General features: G+C 47.4%; 1 protein-coding gene and 1 non-coding gene across 2 annotated transcripts in view; one reads left to right on the forward strand and one right to left on the reverse strand.

The window, feature by feature from the left end:
- Nucleotides 1-16,986, forward strand: part of TRANK1 (tetratricopeptide repeat and ankyrin repeat containing 1) — a 76,697-nt gene that overhangs the window by 37,103 nt on the left and 22,608 nt on the right. The window contains 6 exon segments of the mRNA XM_064496751.1: nucleotides 5,167-5,325; nucleotides 6,073-6,327; nucleotides 7,887-8,063; nucleotides 8,722-11,628; nucleotides 15,572-15,771; nucleotides 16,247-16,384. Coding sequence (XP_064352821.1) covers nucleotides 5,167-5,325; nucleotides 6,073-6,327; nucleotides 7,887-8,063; nucleotides 8,722-11,628; nucleotides 15,572-15,771; nucleotides 16,247-16,384 — 3,836 coding nt within the window.
- On the reverse strand, nucleotides 12,870-12,942 carry TRNAA-CGC (transfer RNA alanine (anticodon CGC)). The gene has a single exon. It is a non-coding gene; the product is annotated as a tRNA-Ala (tRNA).

The raw sequence follows: 16,986 nt of genomic DNA on the forward strand, positions 1-16,986 counted from the left end.
AACTTGGCCAGGTCCACCTTTGGGCAGTAGGGGTGAATTTTTTTTTTCCATGAATGCACACGTTAAAAAAGAAAAAAAAAAATCAGACAGAGCAGGGGATAACAAAAATTAAGCCCACTCCTCAGAACCAGCCACAGCCCCCAATTTAAAAAATGTATCTCTATTTTCCAGTCTGTCAGCTGGGGACAGCATCTATTGACTGACTGCTGTATAAGATCAAGTGCAACAAGTCAGCCCTAGTTGTTGAATTTTGTCAAGTTCTTTGTGTCATTTACATTCTGTTCCTTAACTCTCAGTTTTCTGTGCTTCATCTATAGATTGATTCTAAACATTGAAAACCAGTAAATGGCATTCACAAGGTGGAGTGATGATGTAAATGTTACACTTTCTAGAACTAGTGGCCTTGCTGGACCCATAAAAGAGAATCACCAGATGCTCTTAAAATTTTGCCCTTTAAGTGTGATACACTTTAAGCATCCTAGATCAATGAAACAGACATATGCCTTATTATATATGTGTGTTTGTGTATGTATGTACACATGCGTCCTTCTTAGAATCTCTAGACTTTTACTTAGACTGTGGCCACAGCACATGCATATTATGCTTCTTTTAGTTCTTGTGACTCCTGTGGCTCAGGCCTGTCTAGATTTATCTCTTGCTCTGCTAAATACCTACTTAAGTAAGTTTTTCATGGAGGAGATACGCCTAGTAGACTTAAGGAGTTTTTGAAAATGTCTTTACTTTATCCTTTGATTGATGGAGACTGGTCTGCATACAGACATTGTGTTTCTTCCATCCTAAGTTGCACTTTCCCCCCACCTTTGCCTTCTCTGACATTGGGATGTGCATCACGATCAGGGACGTGTCACCAGTTAATGGCAGGTGGCTTTTTCTGGTGTGTCTGACAAGCCATGGTCTCAGAGGTTTACGAAATGCACTGTAAAACCTTGTTCCTCAGAACTCTGTGTTCCAGCCTCCCCTTGTTACTGATGAGAAGTCTGATGCCAGTCTCCCATATCTTCCCTTCTGATTTTCTGTCCTTACAGTTCTGAAATTTCCCAGGGATGTGTCTAGGTGTGGGTTCTCATTCATTCTTCTCGCTTGGCACCCGTTGGCCCCTTTCAATCTAACTTTTTATAGCTCAGGGAAAGTATCTTCTATCATTTTGTTCCCTTCCAGCATCTCTTTGAGCTTCCTGAATGTATAACATGTCTGTCTGCATTCCGTAATGTTTTCTGTTTCCCTTTTTCTTTCCAGATCTATGACTTGGTCTTTAGCTTTTCCTTTTATAATTCTGCTTGCCTGTTGCTTTTTTTTTTTTTTAATTTGGAAACTCAGCTTTAATTTTTAAGAACTCTTTCTGGTTCTCTGCTTGTTTCTTATCTGTGACAGCTTGTATGTGATTGACATTTGCCTTTTTTTTTAATTTTATTTTTTATTGAAGGGTAGTTGATTTACAATGTTACTTTCAGGTGTACAGCAAACCAATTCAGTTACACATACACACACATATATTTTCAGGTTCTTTTGCTACTTCTTGAATGGCATTTAACAATATTGAGAATTTTTTTTTAAGGCCATCCTCCTCTTTTCTCTGAATTATTTATGTTTTTAGGGGGTTAGTGGACCTGTCTTCTTGCTTCTCCTTTGTGCACTTGCCTTTCCTATATTATCTTCTGATCTTTGGATGGTTTGTATTTATGAATGAAGGACAAGACTTATTAATACTTGATAGATGGTTAGTGCACGTTTATTGAAGTTACTTGGATGTGTTTCCCCAGAAACACTCCCTCCCTGGAATGGGTGAGTAGGCGGCAAGTTGAAGGCAGTATGTGGGGTGTGTGTGTTTGGGGGAGAGTGGGAGGGACTCTTCCAGGCTGAGGATCTTGGCAATTTCCAGGGTCAGGAAAGCTTTATGTGGGGAAGATTGAAGCTGCTTTTTATCACTGCCCCTCCCCCACTGCCTTCCCCATCTATGTTTTAATTCTTATTTATTTATTTAAAATATGTCCTTGTTTCTAGGAAAATGTGGGAATAAGGGGAGAGAAATGTATCTGCAGAGTCCTGTTTTTCCGGGATGTTCTTTTAAAACTGTGATATATCATGTTTTGTTTTCAAATGACCTCTATTTTAAAGAATTGTAATTTCTTTGGTGAGGTGGTATATTTAATAAGTCATTTTGAAATGCCTCCTGAGAGCTTATCCTGTAATCTGTTTCAGGAGGGTTTCTACTGTTTGAGAAATTGAAAGTAACCAGATTTCTCTGCCAATGAATTTCCAGGTTTTAAAATAACCTTGTAAGGAAGGACCACCAGTTAATGGTAGAAAATGGCTGGTTTGCTTGCAAATTTATCGTTCATTAATTACAACCTTAATTCTTAGAATGCTGTAGATGTATAGATGTATGTTATATTTAGTGTTATGGACTTTAGTATAAATCATGAACTTCTGGTTTCGTTTTTAAAGTTTTGATTTTTTTCATTTTCCTTGTATAATGAATCTTTGAATGTCTGCTGATCCTAAAAACGTCTTATCTTCTGAGATGGTCTTGCTCTCCCTTCACCTGTCTCCTCCTTCACCAACTAGATCTGTGGTCCAGGTTTGGCACCAAGAGAAGAGACTCAGTAGGATCACAGCTAGCCCCCTTTCCAATCATTAGAATTCAGCTGTCAGACGCACCTGGCAGATAAACACATGCGGGAGGAGGGAACGTGCCTGGTTCCAGGCTTGACGTGTGGGTCGCTGGGGAGTTTGTGTTGCAGTGAATGCAGACAAGCCTAAATCCCCCAGTGCTCATTGGTGAACTTACTGGATGTCTGATAACTTTAAAGCTTTCCAGACCATTGACCACGAAGCTTTGCTTGCCACGCTAGAGGGATACTGAACGACTCTAGGGACACACCAAGTCAAAGAAAGCAAAAGAAAATGATAAAAAATCAGAAAGGAAGAGGATGACAGTTATCAGGCAGGGTAACAAGTTGGAGTCTTCCCAGAGAGCTCTTCCCGAAGACTAGCGGTGGAACCCTTGTAGAAGCCAGTATTGGAATATGATCTCTGTATCAAATGTGGCTGTTCGTTTAAGCATCACATGGCTGTTTAGAGTCGTATGCATACATTTTGTTTCTAAGATCTTGCTGGTTGCGCAAACTTTAAAACCTGAGGTGGAGCTGAGGGATCTTTGTAGACCTGTACCATGCAGTATAATTTTCTATACTGATGGAGATGTCCTATAACTGCTCTGTCTGATGTGCTAGCCGTGAGGCACATAGGGCCACTGAGCACTTGAAATGTGTGTGGCTTGTGCAACTGAGGAACTGAAATTTTAATTTGCTTTAGTTAACTTTAATTTTACATTAAGTTAGCGGCCACTGTGTAGGACAGCATCTTTTTAGACTTTAGCCCTAGCACGGGTTTCTGTCCAGAGTAGTAGTTGAGAGGATAGTGGGAGGGAGATGCAAAGAGAAGGCCTGGGGCCATGGGAATAAATGTGGATCTCCAGTCATAAAAACGAAGATTGCATGGACCTTAATCTCTCCCCATCCTCACGCATTACCGGGCCCATTGGAAGCATTATCTTTGAGAAGAGCTCCTGCTATGGGATTGGTACCCTAGTTCTGACCCAAGTCCAACCTGATGGGTTCTGATTTTCACATCTGTGGTCCTGAGTAAAGCACCAGTAGGACACTAGCTTTTGTACCCCGATGAACAAGCGCTCCAGTTTATAGACTAGGATAAGAGATGCTCTCACCTTTCGCTCCTTGGGAGGTTTACTGTGCCCCATTTTGATGAAAATGGAGATGGTGTCTTTCAGTGGCTTTTGCATCTAGGTGAGAAAAAACTTGAGAAACAAAGAGTCTCACTGAAAGGTTCTGCTGTTCTCCACACCAGAGCTTCTCGATGTTAATGTGCACATGAAGCATTTGGGAGCCTGTTAAAATGCAGAGTTTGCTCTCGCAGGTTCAGGGCAGGACCTGAGATCCTGCCTTTCTCACTAGCTGCCTTGGAAGCTGTAGCCCAGCGGGGGATCCTGAGTGGTCAGGGTTACCTGGCTGTCTTCCCTGCTTCTCCCGGCCACCACTAGATGGCAGCACGTCCACCTTCTCTGGCAGCTGGTGCCCCAAAGTCCTCAGGATCAAGAACAAAATTGCAGCCTTTGTTTTTCTCACAGTTGTTTGTGATCTTCGGGGTCTGCTGCTGGGAGACCTGTCTGATGATGGGATGCTTTTATTCCCCCTCATTTTCATAGTCCATCTCCTTTAAAGTGCTCCCGTCCTGTTAGAACATGGCATGGAACACACATTCACCTCTTCACAATGTGATAGCACGTATGCCGTGGGCCAGGCCTGTCTCACTGGGTATGAAAACACATGTCCAGTTATCTGTGCAGTAAAATTCCATTTTAACCAGGAGGGCTTTTTGAGTGTATCATCTGATACCAAATAAAACATTTACCCTTTTTCCAGCCTTCCTTCAGTGGGTGATTTTGAATCATGACTCCTTTCTCAGTAAACTGAAGCAAGGGGATAGTGTCTGCCCATTTTTGCCCAGAGAGCTGGCTCCTTAACTCTTGGCTTTTTCCACTTGTCAGTAAGGTGCGTGGGCAGCTGCCACGTGGCTGGATGTTGCTGCTGCGCTAAGCCATCCTCCTGCTGTCATGTCCCTGAACCATTATATCAGTTACCTACGGCTGTGTAACAAACGACCCCCAAACTTAGTAGCTTGAAGGAGCAAACACTTAGTTAGCTCAGGATCCAGCAGTTGAGACTGGGCTATTCTCACAGCCTTAATGGAACTCCTTCAGGTGTCTGCCTCTTGCTGATCTTAGCTAGGCTCTTTCACATCCAAGGGGCCTCAGTTTGGATGACTGGGCTGATGTTTCTTATCTAGCCTAGACCTGAACAGAACTCATAAACAAGGCCTCTCAAATCCTAGGCTCAGAATTGACACAAAAATCACATCCACAGTCTTCTCCCAGTCACGGCAAGTCTTGAAGCCAGGCCAGAACTGGAGGTTAGGGTGCCGGAGGAGGCTGGGGCGGGGTCCTCTAGTGGCTGGCACTTCGAAGTCACATGGATACGGAGAGGGATGGAGAGGTGTGGTCATCTCTGCCATTTACTGCTGCCATGATCTCTGCAGTCAGAAGCAGCACCTGGGGGTGTTTTGCAGGTCTGAGCAACGGTGAGGGACCCGCTAGCGAAAGCGACATTTTCCGGAAGGCCTCCGAGCAGCTGGTGACCTACATGAACTCAGGAAGCCGGTTGCAGAAAAACTTTCTGAAGCAAGAAGTGGTTCAGAGGTTCTTACGCCTTCTTTCTTCACTGCAAGGTAACTTTCCTCACAGCCTTCAGTCATGCCCAAGGATGATTTAGGCTCCTTAAAACCCTTCTCTCATATCTTTTAAAAAAAATTTATTTGTTTATTTAATTATTTATTTTAAAAAATAGCATCACTTTATTTTATTTTAATTTTATTTTATTGGTGGAAGGGGGGAGGTAATTAGATTTATTTTATGTTTTGATAGAGGTACTGGGGATCGAACCCAGGACCCTTGTGCATGCTAGGCACACACCCCGCCACTGAGCTATCCCCTCCCCCCTCTAAAACACTGATTTTGAAATAATGTCATGATCTACATGTAAAACATTCAATCAACACAGAACGTTCTTCAGTGAAAAATCTGTCATCTACCCCTGAACTTCAGTCCCCACATCTCATCCCCAGAGGCCAACTCTGTTACTTGTTTTTCATGCATCCTCCTGGAACTGTTATTTGCATATATCATCCTTTTTCAAAAAATGCCACAGATGTTTCTTTCTTCTGTTGACTAAGGCTCTACTTCCTTAAGGTATTTCCAGCCTTCCCAAGGAGCTCACAGGGCCGGTGCTGGCCCTGAGGTTCACGTGTGGTTGAGTAGCATGCCCGAAGTAACTAAGTACTTGTTTATGGTTCCCCGGGACCTGAAAATACTGACCAGTAACTTGGGGTATTTCTGTACCGATGTGTTGGGTTGTTGTTGGGAGCAGAAACCACATAAACCATCTTTGGAGTGTGATGTATTCTTGTTTTTGAAAGAAATTCCTCCTGACCTGGTCTATGACATTAACCGCGACTGTGCCAACACCTTCATCAAGTCTTTACTGGAAAAACAGAGATGGCCCGAGGTGCTTCTGCTGCTGACCCGCAAAGCGAGCGGGGAGCTGCCGCTCGGGGACTGCCTCATCAAAGACTGCGACCTCTCGGACCTCGACCTCTGTGTGGTCTTCCCCCACCTCTGCACCTGGGACCAGCGGAGGACCCAGCTCCTGGGCCACCTGATAGACCGCGGAGGTGAGTCCTTGAAGCTGAGTGAGCATCCGGGGGTCATCCCAGGGGAGTCCAGGCCATCACAGGACTTCCTCTTGATTTCCCTTTCTCCTTTAAATTCTGCCTCTTCTATTCCTCCCTCATATCTTCTCATTTTGAAGCAGTGATGGGGTCAGTGCATTTTTGTGAATTCTCCCCTTGCTCTCTTGTGTAAGGAACCTCAGGCCTGTGGGAGGGGCCTTGGCCCCGGTTGTAGCCACAGTGGTCATTTCCTCCTGACCTCCAGCTGGACTTTTCCCTGCACTCAGTGTGCCATGTGGGTGCTTGTCAAACTGTGTGGCCTTCTTTTCTGATCCACGGGTTGGGATTTGAGATGTTTGTTTTTAAAGAAACGGCCAGATAAATGGGTGGGTGGAAACATCTGCCGCTTTAATCAGCACAGTCACACTTGGCTGGATGTGTGTCTGGAGTGTGCACACATCTTGCTGGACTGGGTTTTATTTTAAAACTAATTTGGAAACACCAACCTCCTCCCACCCCCTCTCCCCAGCGCCCCCCAGTAAGGCCACTACTAACTGTGTGATCTTGGGCACGCTACTTATGCCTCTGTCTCCTCATTTATAAAATGGGGGTGAAAATAGTCCCCCTTAGGTCTGTTTTGAATATTCAATGAGCTCAGAGATGCAGGCTCTTGGAAGAGTGCCTTGGCTGTGTGCTTTTCTGCCTGCCTTGTCGTTTAAGGGGAAATGACCTTCAGAAGGAGTGATGACACCTTGGTCCCAACCCTCAAAGTGCCATACAAAGCCCATGGGTTTCAGGATGTAGATGGTACGCCTCCATGTTATTTCTGCTTTAATTCTTCAATCCATTCCTTGTGTGGAGCATTGCTACCTTTGCCCATAAATGAAGGCGCTTATGGCATTCCTGTTTTGTTCCCGATGAAGCAGGCACTTATCGAGTACCTCCCTGGGGTCAGGTGCTAGGACCCAAGGATGGAGAGTGAATACATGGCTGCGGGTGGCATTGTGTGCAGGAGGGTACAGGGCTGCAGGGGATGGAGGTCAGGGAGCCTGCACTGCAGAGGGGAGGCATGGACTGAGCTAAAAGGAAGGTGGTGTGGGGGTGGAGGAGTGTCAGGGAAGATGACAAATGAGGGCAGAAGGGCATTTTCGGGAAGGAGCTTCCTAGAAGCAAAGGATGTGTGAAACACGCCTACGTCTTGATCACTGTGTGTTGGGGACGGTGCTGGGAAAACCCTGGGAGTTCAGTTGTTTGTGCCAGTCCCTACTCCAGGGCAGTGCTGATGGCGGTCCTGTGGCGGGATGGGAGGGGGAGCTGGAGAGATGGGAGAGGAGGCGAGGCCCATGGACAGGGCACTTGGAGGAGCTGGGCTTTCCCTCTGAGGGTGCATGGGAAGCCCTTGCCTCCCAGAAAGGATGCTGGCGGGAGGGCTTGGAAGTAGGGTCAGCATCAGCTCTTGCTTTGGAATAAAGAGCAGAAGCGGTCCCAGCCCCGCAGGGGTGCAGGGCTGTGCCTCCGCTCAGGGATGCAGCTGACTGTGCCCTTCTCTCTGCCTCTGCCAGCCTCGCCCGAGGGTCTCCAGGGCAGCCAGGAGAGGCCGATCACCACGTGCCTGAAGCATGAGGACTTCGAACTGGCCTTCCTCCTCTTGACCAAGGGTGCAGATCCTCGAGGCATTTCTCTCACCGAAGGCGACACTCCTTTGCATGCTGCACTCCACATCTTTCTAGAGATCAAAGGTAGGCCTTTATTTTGTAAGCAGTCTTTTTCTTGAGGAGGAAACTGGATATCAGAACTGATGCGATGCTCTTTGGTCTTTCCTACTGGGAAAACCAACTGTCTGGAAAAGGCTTGTTTCTTGGCCAGGCGCGTATCTCCTGGCCCCTCACACGTAGCTTGATGGGAAGGAGTGAGCATCACAGTGAATGGTCAGGGTGGGTTCACTGAGAAGGATTCTTAAGTTTCGAAGTCCATAGCTGCAAATATTTTCCATTTACTTACACCATTTTCAAGGGACTTGACATAAAGGATCTTACTGGAATATTATAAGGTGATTTCAGGGTTTCTCAGCCTTGGCACTGTTGACAGTTGGGAGGGATAATTCTTTGTGTGTGTGTGGTGGGTGACCTGTGCATTGTAGGATATTTAGCAATCTCTGGCCTCCACCCACTATATGCCAGTAGTACCTCCTAAATTGTGACCCTCAAAAATGTCTCTAGACATGGCCACATGTCTGTTGGGGACCAAATCGCCCCCAGTTGAGAATCACTGGGTTATCAAATCCTTGGGGAAGTTCCGTGTTCTCGGGACCCCTGGCTGGCATCTCTCTCAAATCCACGGGGTCTGTGCTCCCCAGAAGAGCTGTTGAGCACTCATCAGGGTTTTTGTGTCTTTCAGCTGACGTCGGTTTTAACTTCCTCAATCACCTGTTGAATCTGTTCTGGTCCAAGCCCAGCGAATTTCACTACCTCAACCCCAACAACCAGGACAGCAGCGGGAACACGCTGATGCACATCCTCTTCCAGAAGGGCATGCTGAAGCGCATGGGGAAGCTGATAGGTCTGCTGGTGAAGTTTGACATCAACTTCAACCTGAAGAACAAGGAAGGCAAGGACGTGCGGCACCGCGTTAAGAAGAACGACGCGCTGCTCCTGGCCTGGAACAAAGCCCTGCTGGAGAGCAAGCGCAGGGGCCGCCAGGACACCGCCGCCCACGCGGGGAAGCCCCTGCGCTCCGCGGCCCCAGCTCACGCGTCCCAGATCAAGGGCTCCTCCAAGTTGCCACCCTGCGGCGGCGGTGCCCGAGCCCCGCCCGGAGGAGCCGTGGTCCCTGACAGCTGGGAGACCCTCCCAGATGCCCAGGCGATGAGGCCGGAGCCTGGGGTGTCCAGGCCCAGCTCACGGAGAGACTGCCTCGTGCAGGACATCACAGCTTTGATTCGGCAGGTGGAAATGGATCCATCCCTCTCAGAGGCCTGTCCCCAGGCTCCTGAGCCTCTGGAGGCGGGAGCTGGCCCTGAAGTGGAGAAGGAGCCTCAGGGCGCCCCGGGGGCGGGGGCCTCTGACAGCAGTGGGAACAACCCCGGTGACCTTGAGGCCGCGGAGGGATGCGTCCATGGGGGCCTCGGGGCCCGGCAGCCCGTGCCTGCTGGTCACAGGGGGACAGAGGGCAGTGACGACCAGGACGACCAGAGCCTGCCAGAGGTCGAGGCCTGCCTCCTGGACTTCGAGAACATGACATGGGAGATCGAGTGCACTTCGGAGATGCTGAAGAAGCTATCCAGCAAGATCATGACCAAGGTCATGAAGAAGAAAATCATCCTCGCCATCCAGAATCTGGGCAATGGCGAGTGGACGCGGGGCCTGCGGAAGCGGCTGAGGAACCTGAAAGGGAGCATCCAGCTCTTCGAGGCTAAGCTGGACAAAGGGGCCCGGATGCTGTGGGAGCTCGCCATCGACTTCTCCCCTCGGTGCAGCGAGAACCCCGAGAAGATCATCGCCGCAGAGCGCGGCGCGCACCCCTCGGAGAAGGTGGGGCGGGTCTACACGGAAATCATCCGGATCTGGGACGTCGTGTTGGATCACGACAGGCTGCCGGACTCCATCCAGGCCATCTGCAGCGCCTACAACCGGGGCTTGTCCTGTGTCCTGCGCAAGAAGCTAAAGGGTATCAACAAGGGCCAGGTGTCGGCCAACAAGAAGATCCAGAAGTGGATTCCCCGCTGCTACGTGGAGGACACGGAGGCCGAACAGAGCGGGGCGCGCGCGGAGCCCGAGTACTTCCCGCCGGCCAGCGCCGTGGAGACGGAGTATAACATCATGAAGTTCCACAGCTTCAGCACCAGCATGGCCTCCAACATCCTCAACGACACGACGGCCACCGTGGAGTACCCCTTCCGCGTGGGCGAGCTCGAGTACGCCGTGATCGACCTCAACCCCCGGCCGCTGGAGCCCATCATCCTGATCGGGCGGAGCGGCACCGGCAAGACCACTTGCTGCCTGTACCGGCTGTGGAAGAAATTCCACGTTTACTGGGAGAAGGCGGGGCAGGCGGGGAGCCCGCTCCTGGCCAGACAGATCTGGCTGAAGAGAAGGTTGGAAGTAGAGCCCCGAAAGGAGGGTCCAGGCGGGGGAGAAGAAGAGGAGGAGGAGGAAGAGGAGGAAGAGGAGGAGGAGGAAGGTTCCCTGGAGGTGGAAACACTGGACAGCGGAGAAGAGGAGCAGGAGACTGAAGCCTGTGCCCGCGGGGCCAGCGAGGAGCCTGGGGGCCCTGGGCAAGGGGCGGAGGGATGCACCCCAGAACAGCCCCACCAGCTGGAGCATTTACATCAGATCTTCGTGACCAAGAACCACGTCCTGTGCCAGGAGGTGCAGAGGAATTTCGTGGAGCTTTCCAAGTCTACCAAGGCCACCAGCCACTACAAACCCTTGGAACCCAATGTCCACAGACTCCAGGACCTGAAGGATGAGAACTTTCCACTGTTTGTCACCTCCAAGCAGCTGCTCCTCTTGCTTGATGCTTCTCTGCCCAAGCCATTTTTCCTGAGAAATGAAGATGGCAGCTTGAAGAGAACCATCATAGGATGGTCCACGCAGGAAGAGCTGACCATCCCCAACTGGCAGGAGGAGGAGGAGGAGGCCGAGGCAGAGGAGGGCTACGGCGAAGAGGAGAAGGCTGCAGAAACGCGGCCGTGTGACAGCGACCCCCGGGTGTTTGTGACATATGAGGTGTTCGCCAATGAAATATGGCCAAAAATGATCAAAGGGAAAACCTCCTACAACCCCGCACTGATTTGGAAGGAAATAAAATCTTTTCTGAAGGGATCTTTTGAGGCTCTCAGCTCCCCCAAAGGGAGACTGACAGAAGAAGCATATAAGAAATTAGGGCGGAAGCGGTCCCCCAATTTCAAGGAAGACCGGAGCGAGATCTACGTCCTCTTCTGCCTGTATCAGCAGATCAGGTCTCAGAAAGGTTACTTTGATGAAGAGGATGTCCTCTACAACCTGTCCCGGAGACTGTCGAAGGTCAAGGTGCTCCCGTGGTCCATCCACGAGCTCTATGGTGATGAGATCCAGGACTTCACCCAAGCCGAGCTGGCGCTGCTGATGAAATGCATCAATGACCCCAACGCCATGTTCCTCACCGGGGACACGGCCCAGACCATCATGAAGGGCGTGGCCTTCCGCTTCAGCGACCTGCGCTCCCTGTTCCACTACGCCAGCAAGAGCACCGGTGACAAGCAGTGTGCCGTGCGGAAGCCTAAGAAGATCCACCAGCTGTACCAGAACTACAGGTCCCACTCGGGTATGTCGGTGCCTTGGGCTTGCCTGTGAGGGAGGTGCTTGGGCACTGACCTTGGGCTGCTTTTGAAGCTGTGGTCCAGCTTTTGTCAGGCCCTTGACCCAGCTGGAATAAGGACACTGTTTTGGAGTTTGTTAGTGGTTACCCTCATGAAAAAGAGATCTTATGATTTCTGCCAGTACTTACTCTTAGGCTGATCATTTAAGCTGTGGTTAAATGGAAGTGGACCTTTAAGTTATTACATCTTAAGGTGTTGGCCATGGTATGAAAACATCTCAGGGGAACGTTTAAACTGCTTGAGAACTTTTGTTACAGCACTTTGGAACTACGTGCTTATGCAAGATAAAGTAATTCACCAATTACAAATCATTAATCCTGAAAGCAGCTTTTCTCCCAAGGAGAAGCAAGAAAAGGCAGGTGGGAGGTGGTGGGAGATGACACACACTCAGGCGCTTTTGATTTGCATCTCACTTGTGCCTCTCCTCTGTGCCAAGCACGATGCTGAGCACATATAGTACCTGCTTTTAATCCTCACAACAATCCTACAAGGTAGGCGTCATTCCCATTTTATGAAGACACAGAGGGTTGAAATAGTGGGACACTAATGCCAGAATATTTCCTTTATCATTTATAGAATGCTCACTGTGTTCTTATGCTGCTATCGTACTATCTTACTGTATTATCAGACTTCTCCAGTGACTCTTTGTGCTTTTGATTGGAATTTCATTCAATTTCTCAGTCTTTGGGAAGAATTCACATCTTTACATTATAGGGATTTCTGAACCTCGGCATATTTCTCTATTTAGATTTTTTTTTTTACTGCCTTTTGTGATACTTTATAATTTTCCCCAGACATTTTCCCCAGCAGTTAGATTTGTCCTGGGGACCTTATACTTTTTGTCATAATCATGGCTATACCTTTTTTCTCTTTTTATATTTTCCAGTCACGTCTTACTGGTAGAGAGGAAAGCTGCTGGTTCTTGTATGTTGATCTGGTGTCTCACAATCTTGCTGAACACTCCTCCTACTTCTGCCTCTTAGAGGTTGGCATGTTGGTGCAGATAAGGGCAGTTTTCATCTTCTTTCCTATACTTGTCATTTCTTTTTCCTGTCATATTCCTGTGTTATTCCTGAAGTTAATGGGAATATTTCTAACATTTCAGTATTTATGCCTGATGTAGGTTTTTGTTGTTGTTGTTTTGGGGGGTGTGGGTAATTAGGTTTATTTAGTTATTAATTTTTAATGGAGGTACTGGGGATTGAACCCAGGACCTCGTGTATGCGAAGCAAGCACTCTACCACTGAGCTATACCCTCCCCCTGGTGTCTCTTTTTCTAGATACATTTGGTAGGCTATAGTCTGATGGTGAGAGAAAACACACACATCCCAAACACACATATACGCATACACATACACACTCGCCCACGTACATACATCCAGTGTAAAATTAGATTAAAATTCTGATTTGTGTAGCCAAGGATTCAGAAAAACGGTCAGAAGCCAGGTGGCCTCCCAGAGTGCAGCATGTACCACACAGCTCAGCCTGGTTTCCAGGGCTCTCAAAGTCTCCTGATGTTGCTTGTCCATCACAGGGTCTGGTTGCATCTGAGCAACTCAGCTTCGTGGCCTTCTGTGGTCTTCCACTTGTGTTGTGTGGGAAGAACTGGCCCAAGGAACTTGATGCTCTTAATAGGAATTTTTAGTCGCCGCCCTTCTTTCATCCGTTCAGGAAGCATTTATAGAACTCCTATCCCCCAACACTGTTGGAGGGGTCGGGTGACCAAAACCCACATTTCTCTGTCCTCAGGACATGGCTCTGGAAGGCACCCCCTTTTTCGTTGTTGGATCCTGTGGAGAGGACCTGGCACGAGCAGTTGAATGAGCCCCTTATTCTGATGTGTACCCCTGGTTCAGCACCACTGGTATAGGGACAGCAGCCTTTATGATCAGCAAAGTAGAGAATGGCGAAGGGAATTGTTCCTGCAAACTGAATTTTTTTTTTAAATTGCTGTGCTAAGCAACCCACACAGATGATTACTGCGTAAACCCCATCTCCCACCTCCTCTCTTAGTTGTTGTTTTTGGTGGCTGGGAGGTAATTAGGTTTATTTATTTATTTTTAGAGGAGGTACTGGGCATTGAACCCAGGACCTCATGCATGCTAAGCGTGCACTCTGCCACTTAAGCTATGCCCTCCCTCCACCTCTTCTCTTAGGATGGAGGGAAGGCTGTGTGATTTCTGTGTATAGAACCAGAAAAAGCCCCAATAAGATGTGCTAGAAAACACATAAAATGTTAAAAAAAAAATTCAAGCTCCCTGTAAGGCTGCTAACAACTAACATTTTGTTTTATTTCCTCCTGATCTTTTTACTTATACATATATGCATTTATCACACGCATGTATGTATTTATTGATTATGTAGTGAATATATGTTTAGTGAATATTTCCCCATTTTTTATTCTTTAAATTGAGATTCACACAGCATAACATTCATCTGTCTAAAATGTGCAACTTGGTGGGGTTTTTTAAATAATATATTCATGAGATTGTGCAGTCATAACCACTATCTAACTCCAGAACAGTTTTGTCACCCCAAAAAGAAACCCTAAAACCATTAGCAGTCTCTCCTCATTCCCCTAACCCTGTGAACTACCAGTCTACTTTCTAGATTTGCCTATTCTGGACATTTCTGATAAATGGAATCATGCAACATGTGACCTTTTATACCCATCTTCTTTCACTTCACATCATGTTTCCAAGGTTCTTCCGTATTATAGCCTGTGTTAGTGCTTCAAGTTTTTTGTGGCTGAATCATCCTTTATTCTTTGAGTATGTTTATATAAAATAATTTATGTAGTTCCCTAGAAGGTCCTTTAAGTGGATTCCAGTTTTTCACCACAGTGAACACTTACGTGCCTTTTTCTGATTCTTTCATTAATGTAAATCTCTGAACCACAATATCAGCTGAGTTAGATCAGATTCAACAGTTTCAACTTGTGCTTTCAATTTCTTTAAACTGTGTACTTTTGATAATAGTAGCCCTGGATGATGAAATTTCCCTTTACTCCTTGATAACTGCAATGGGGACACATGTGCCCATTTCATAGTATTCTATCTGGTGTCGAGCAAACGGCACAGGGCCCCTGAGAATAGTGGGAGACCCAGGATGGTCTGTGTTCAGACCAGCTTCAAATCCTGACACTTGGAGGTGTTTCCTAACTTCTCGGACCTCAGCGTCTCTGTTTGCAAAAGTGGGGTTGTCTGGTCTGTCTCATCGGGCTGTTGGGAGGATTAAAAAGGGATGATTTTTAGGAAGGTGCCTGTTGTACAGTCAGCATCACTGTCGATGTTACTTCAGTGCTTAGACAAAAATGGGACCCAGGGAGAAAGCTCAATGGAAAGTTCTTTATCCAGTGTGACAGTTTTTCTTAGTATAGTCCTGTCTCGGCTGGGAATACACCTGGCAGAAAGGGTGATGTCCCAGCTAACATCCAGCACTGCTCTTACCAGGTAACGTCTCTGGTGCGCTAAATACCAATGACAGGGGATGGAATAACTCTTGCTTTTTTACCGTCTACATTAGCCGCCTGTATTGGCATTCTAACAGCTCTAATTGTTTAGATTACATTTCCGCCTTGACTCTTCTTCATGAGGTAATTTTCTCTAACACGAATATAGGTCAGGAATGAGATTGTACAAAACCTTCGTGCTACAGCAAACATACCTCTGTCTTCATCTACTGCACCCAGAATAGTACAGCTCGGCGCCAAAGGGATCATCTAATAGGATCTGGAAATGGGCTTGCAGCTAGCTGTATGTACCATCAGGACCAATGCTGCCTCTCAGGAAAAACAAAACAAAACCAAACCCAAAATAAGAAAACAAAATACAAGAAACCCAGCCATGCTGTCATGTTGTATGTTACATGTTTTTTGTTTTATCCCAGGAATCCTCAATCTGGCATCTGGAGTGATAGATTTACTTAAGTTCTATTTCCCGGAATCTTTTGATCGCCTTACAAGGGATTCTGGCCTCTTCGATGGTCCCAAACCAATTGTCCTGGAGTCTTGTAGTGTGAGTGACTTGGCAATATTGCTTCGAGGCAACAAAAGGAAAACCCAGCCCATCGAATTTGGAGCCCATCAGGTGAGTTTCTTGAGATTGTATGTTTTTAAATAAAAGGCGAAGTGGGGAGGGTACAGCTCAAGTGGTAGAGTGCATGCTTAGCGGGCACGAGGTCCTGGGTTCAGTTTCCCAGTACCTTCTTTAAAAATAAATAAACCTAGTTACCTCCCCACCTCCACTAAAATAAAATAAATAATTTTTTTAAATAAAATAAAATAAAAGGCAGTTTGTGATTGAAAAAAGTTTTGAGAAGCTGAGTCATTCCACCAGGTAGAACTCAATAGCCCCTGTTCCAAAATGAGGAAGTTTCCGGGATGGGTGAGTGACTAATTGTTATTCACAGTCCCACCAGCCTGGCTGACCAAGTCCACACCGGTACTTCTCTTCAAAGACATTCTCTGCCTCCCATAGAAATCGACTCAGTGTTACTAGATTTCTCTTTCTACAATTTGATGTTTTTTCTCTTCTATTCCCTCGCTTTTTTTTCCCCCCTCAGGTGATCCTTGTAGCCAATGAAATGGCAAAGGAGAAAATTCCAGAAGAGCTGGGGTTAGCACTTGTGCTAACAGTTTATGAAGCAAAGGGCTTAGAATTTGACGATGTCCTCCTTTACAACTTTTTCACTGATTCCGAGGTATGTCATTCTGAGTTCTTTTCCCACGGTGCATGTATCTGTATGAGCTACCCTTCCACTCCTGGGAAGAGAATTTGGAGCTGAGTCGAAAAGAGTTTGTCACAGGTGCCTGTTTCTGTTTTGGACCATTGTCCATTTGGTGTGGGGCTCTTTGTGTGTTTGGATGTGGGTTTTGACAAGGGCTGTGGGTTGCTCCGCAGTGTCTCATGACCTGGTTCTTCCCGTGCCCTGCCCTTCCCTGCTCTCTTGTATTCATCTCTTCTCAAGGCCTGGTACCCAAGTGCCAGCTTCCGGTTTTCCCTACGACTGTTATTCTTGACTCCCGAGGATGCTCGAGTTGGAGCAAGCTCTAATGAGAGCCTTACAAATGAAGGCAAGGTTAGCAGTGTCCACCTGGCGAGGACAAAACTGGGCAAGGTCATCCCTAGAGAGAGTGAACTCCGGGAAGACAAATGAGCCTTGGTTCCTGCCCCCGGGATCAGGTAACGCAGGAGACCAGAACAGCCGCCCCGCCTGAGCTTCCTTCCGGCATGGCTTCGCCACCACTGCTTGCAGGCAATGGCAGCCGGAGAGTCCCTGGACTGACAACTCAGTGACCTCTG

Source organism: Camelus dromedarius, chromosome 17 (genome assembly GCF_036321535.1).
Source record: "Camelus dromedarius isolate mCamDro1 chromosome 17, mCamDro1.pat, whole genome shotgun sequence".
NCBI classification, from domain to species: Eukaryota; Metazoa; Chordata; class Mammalia; order Artiodactyla; family Camelidae; genus Camelus; species Camelus dromedarius.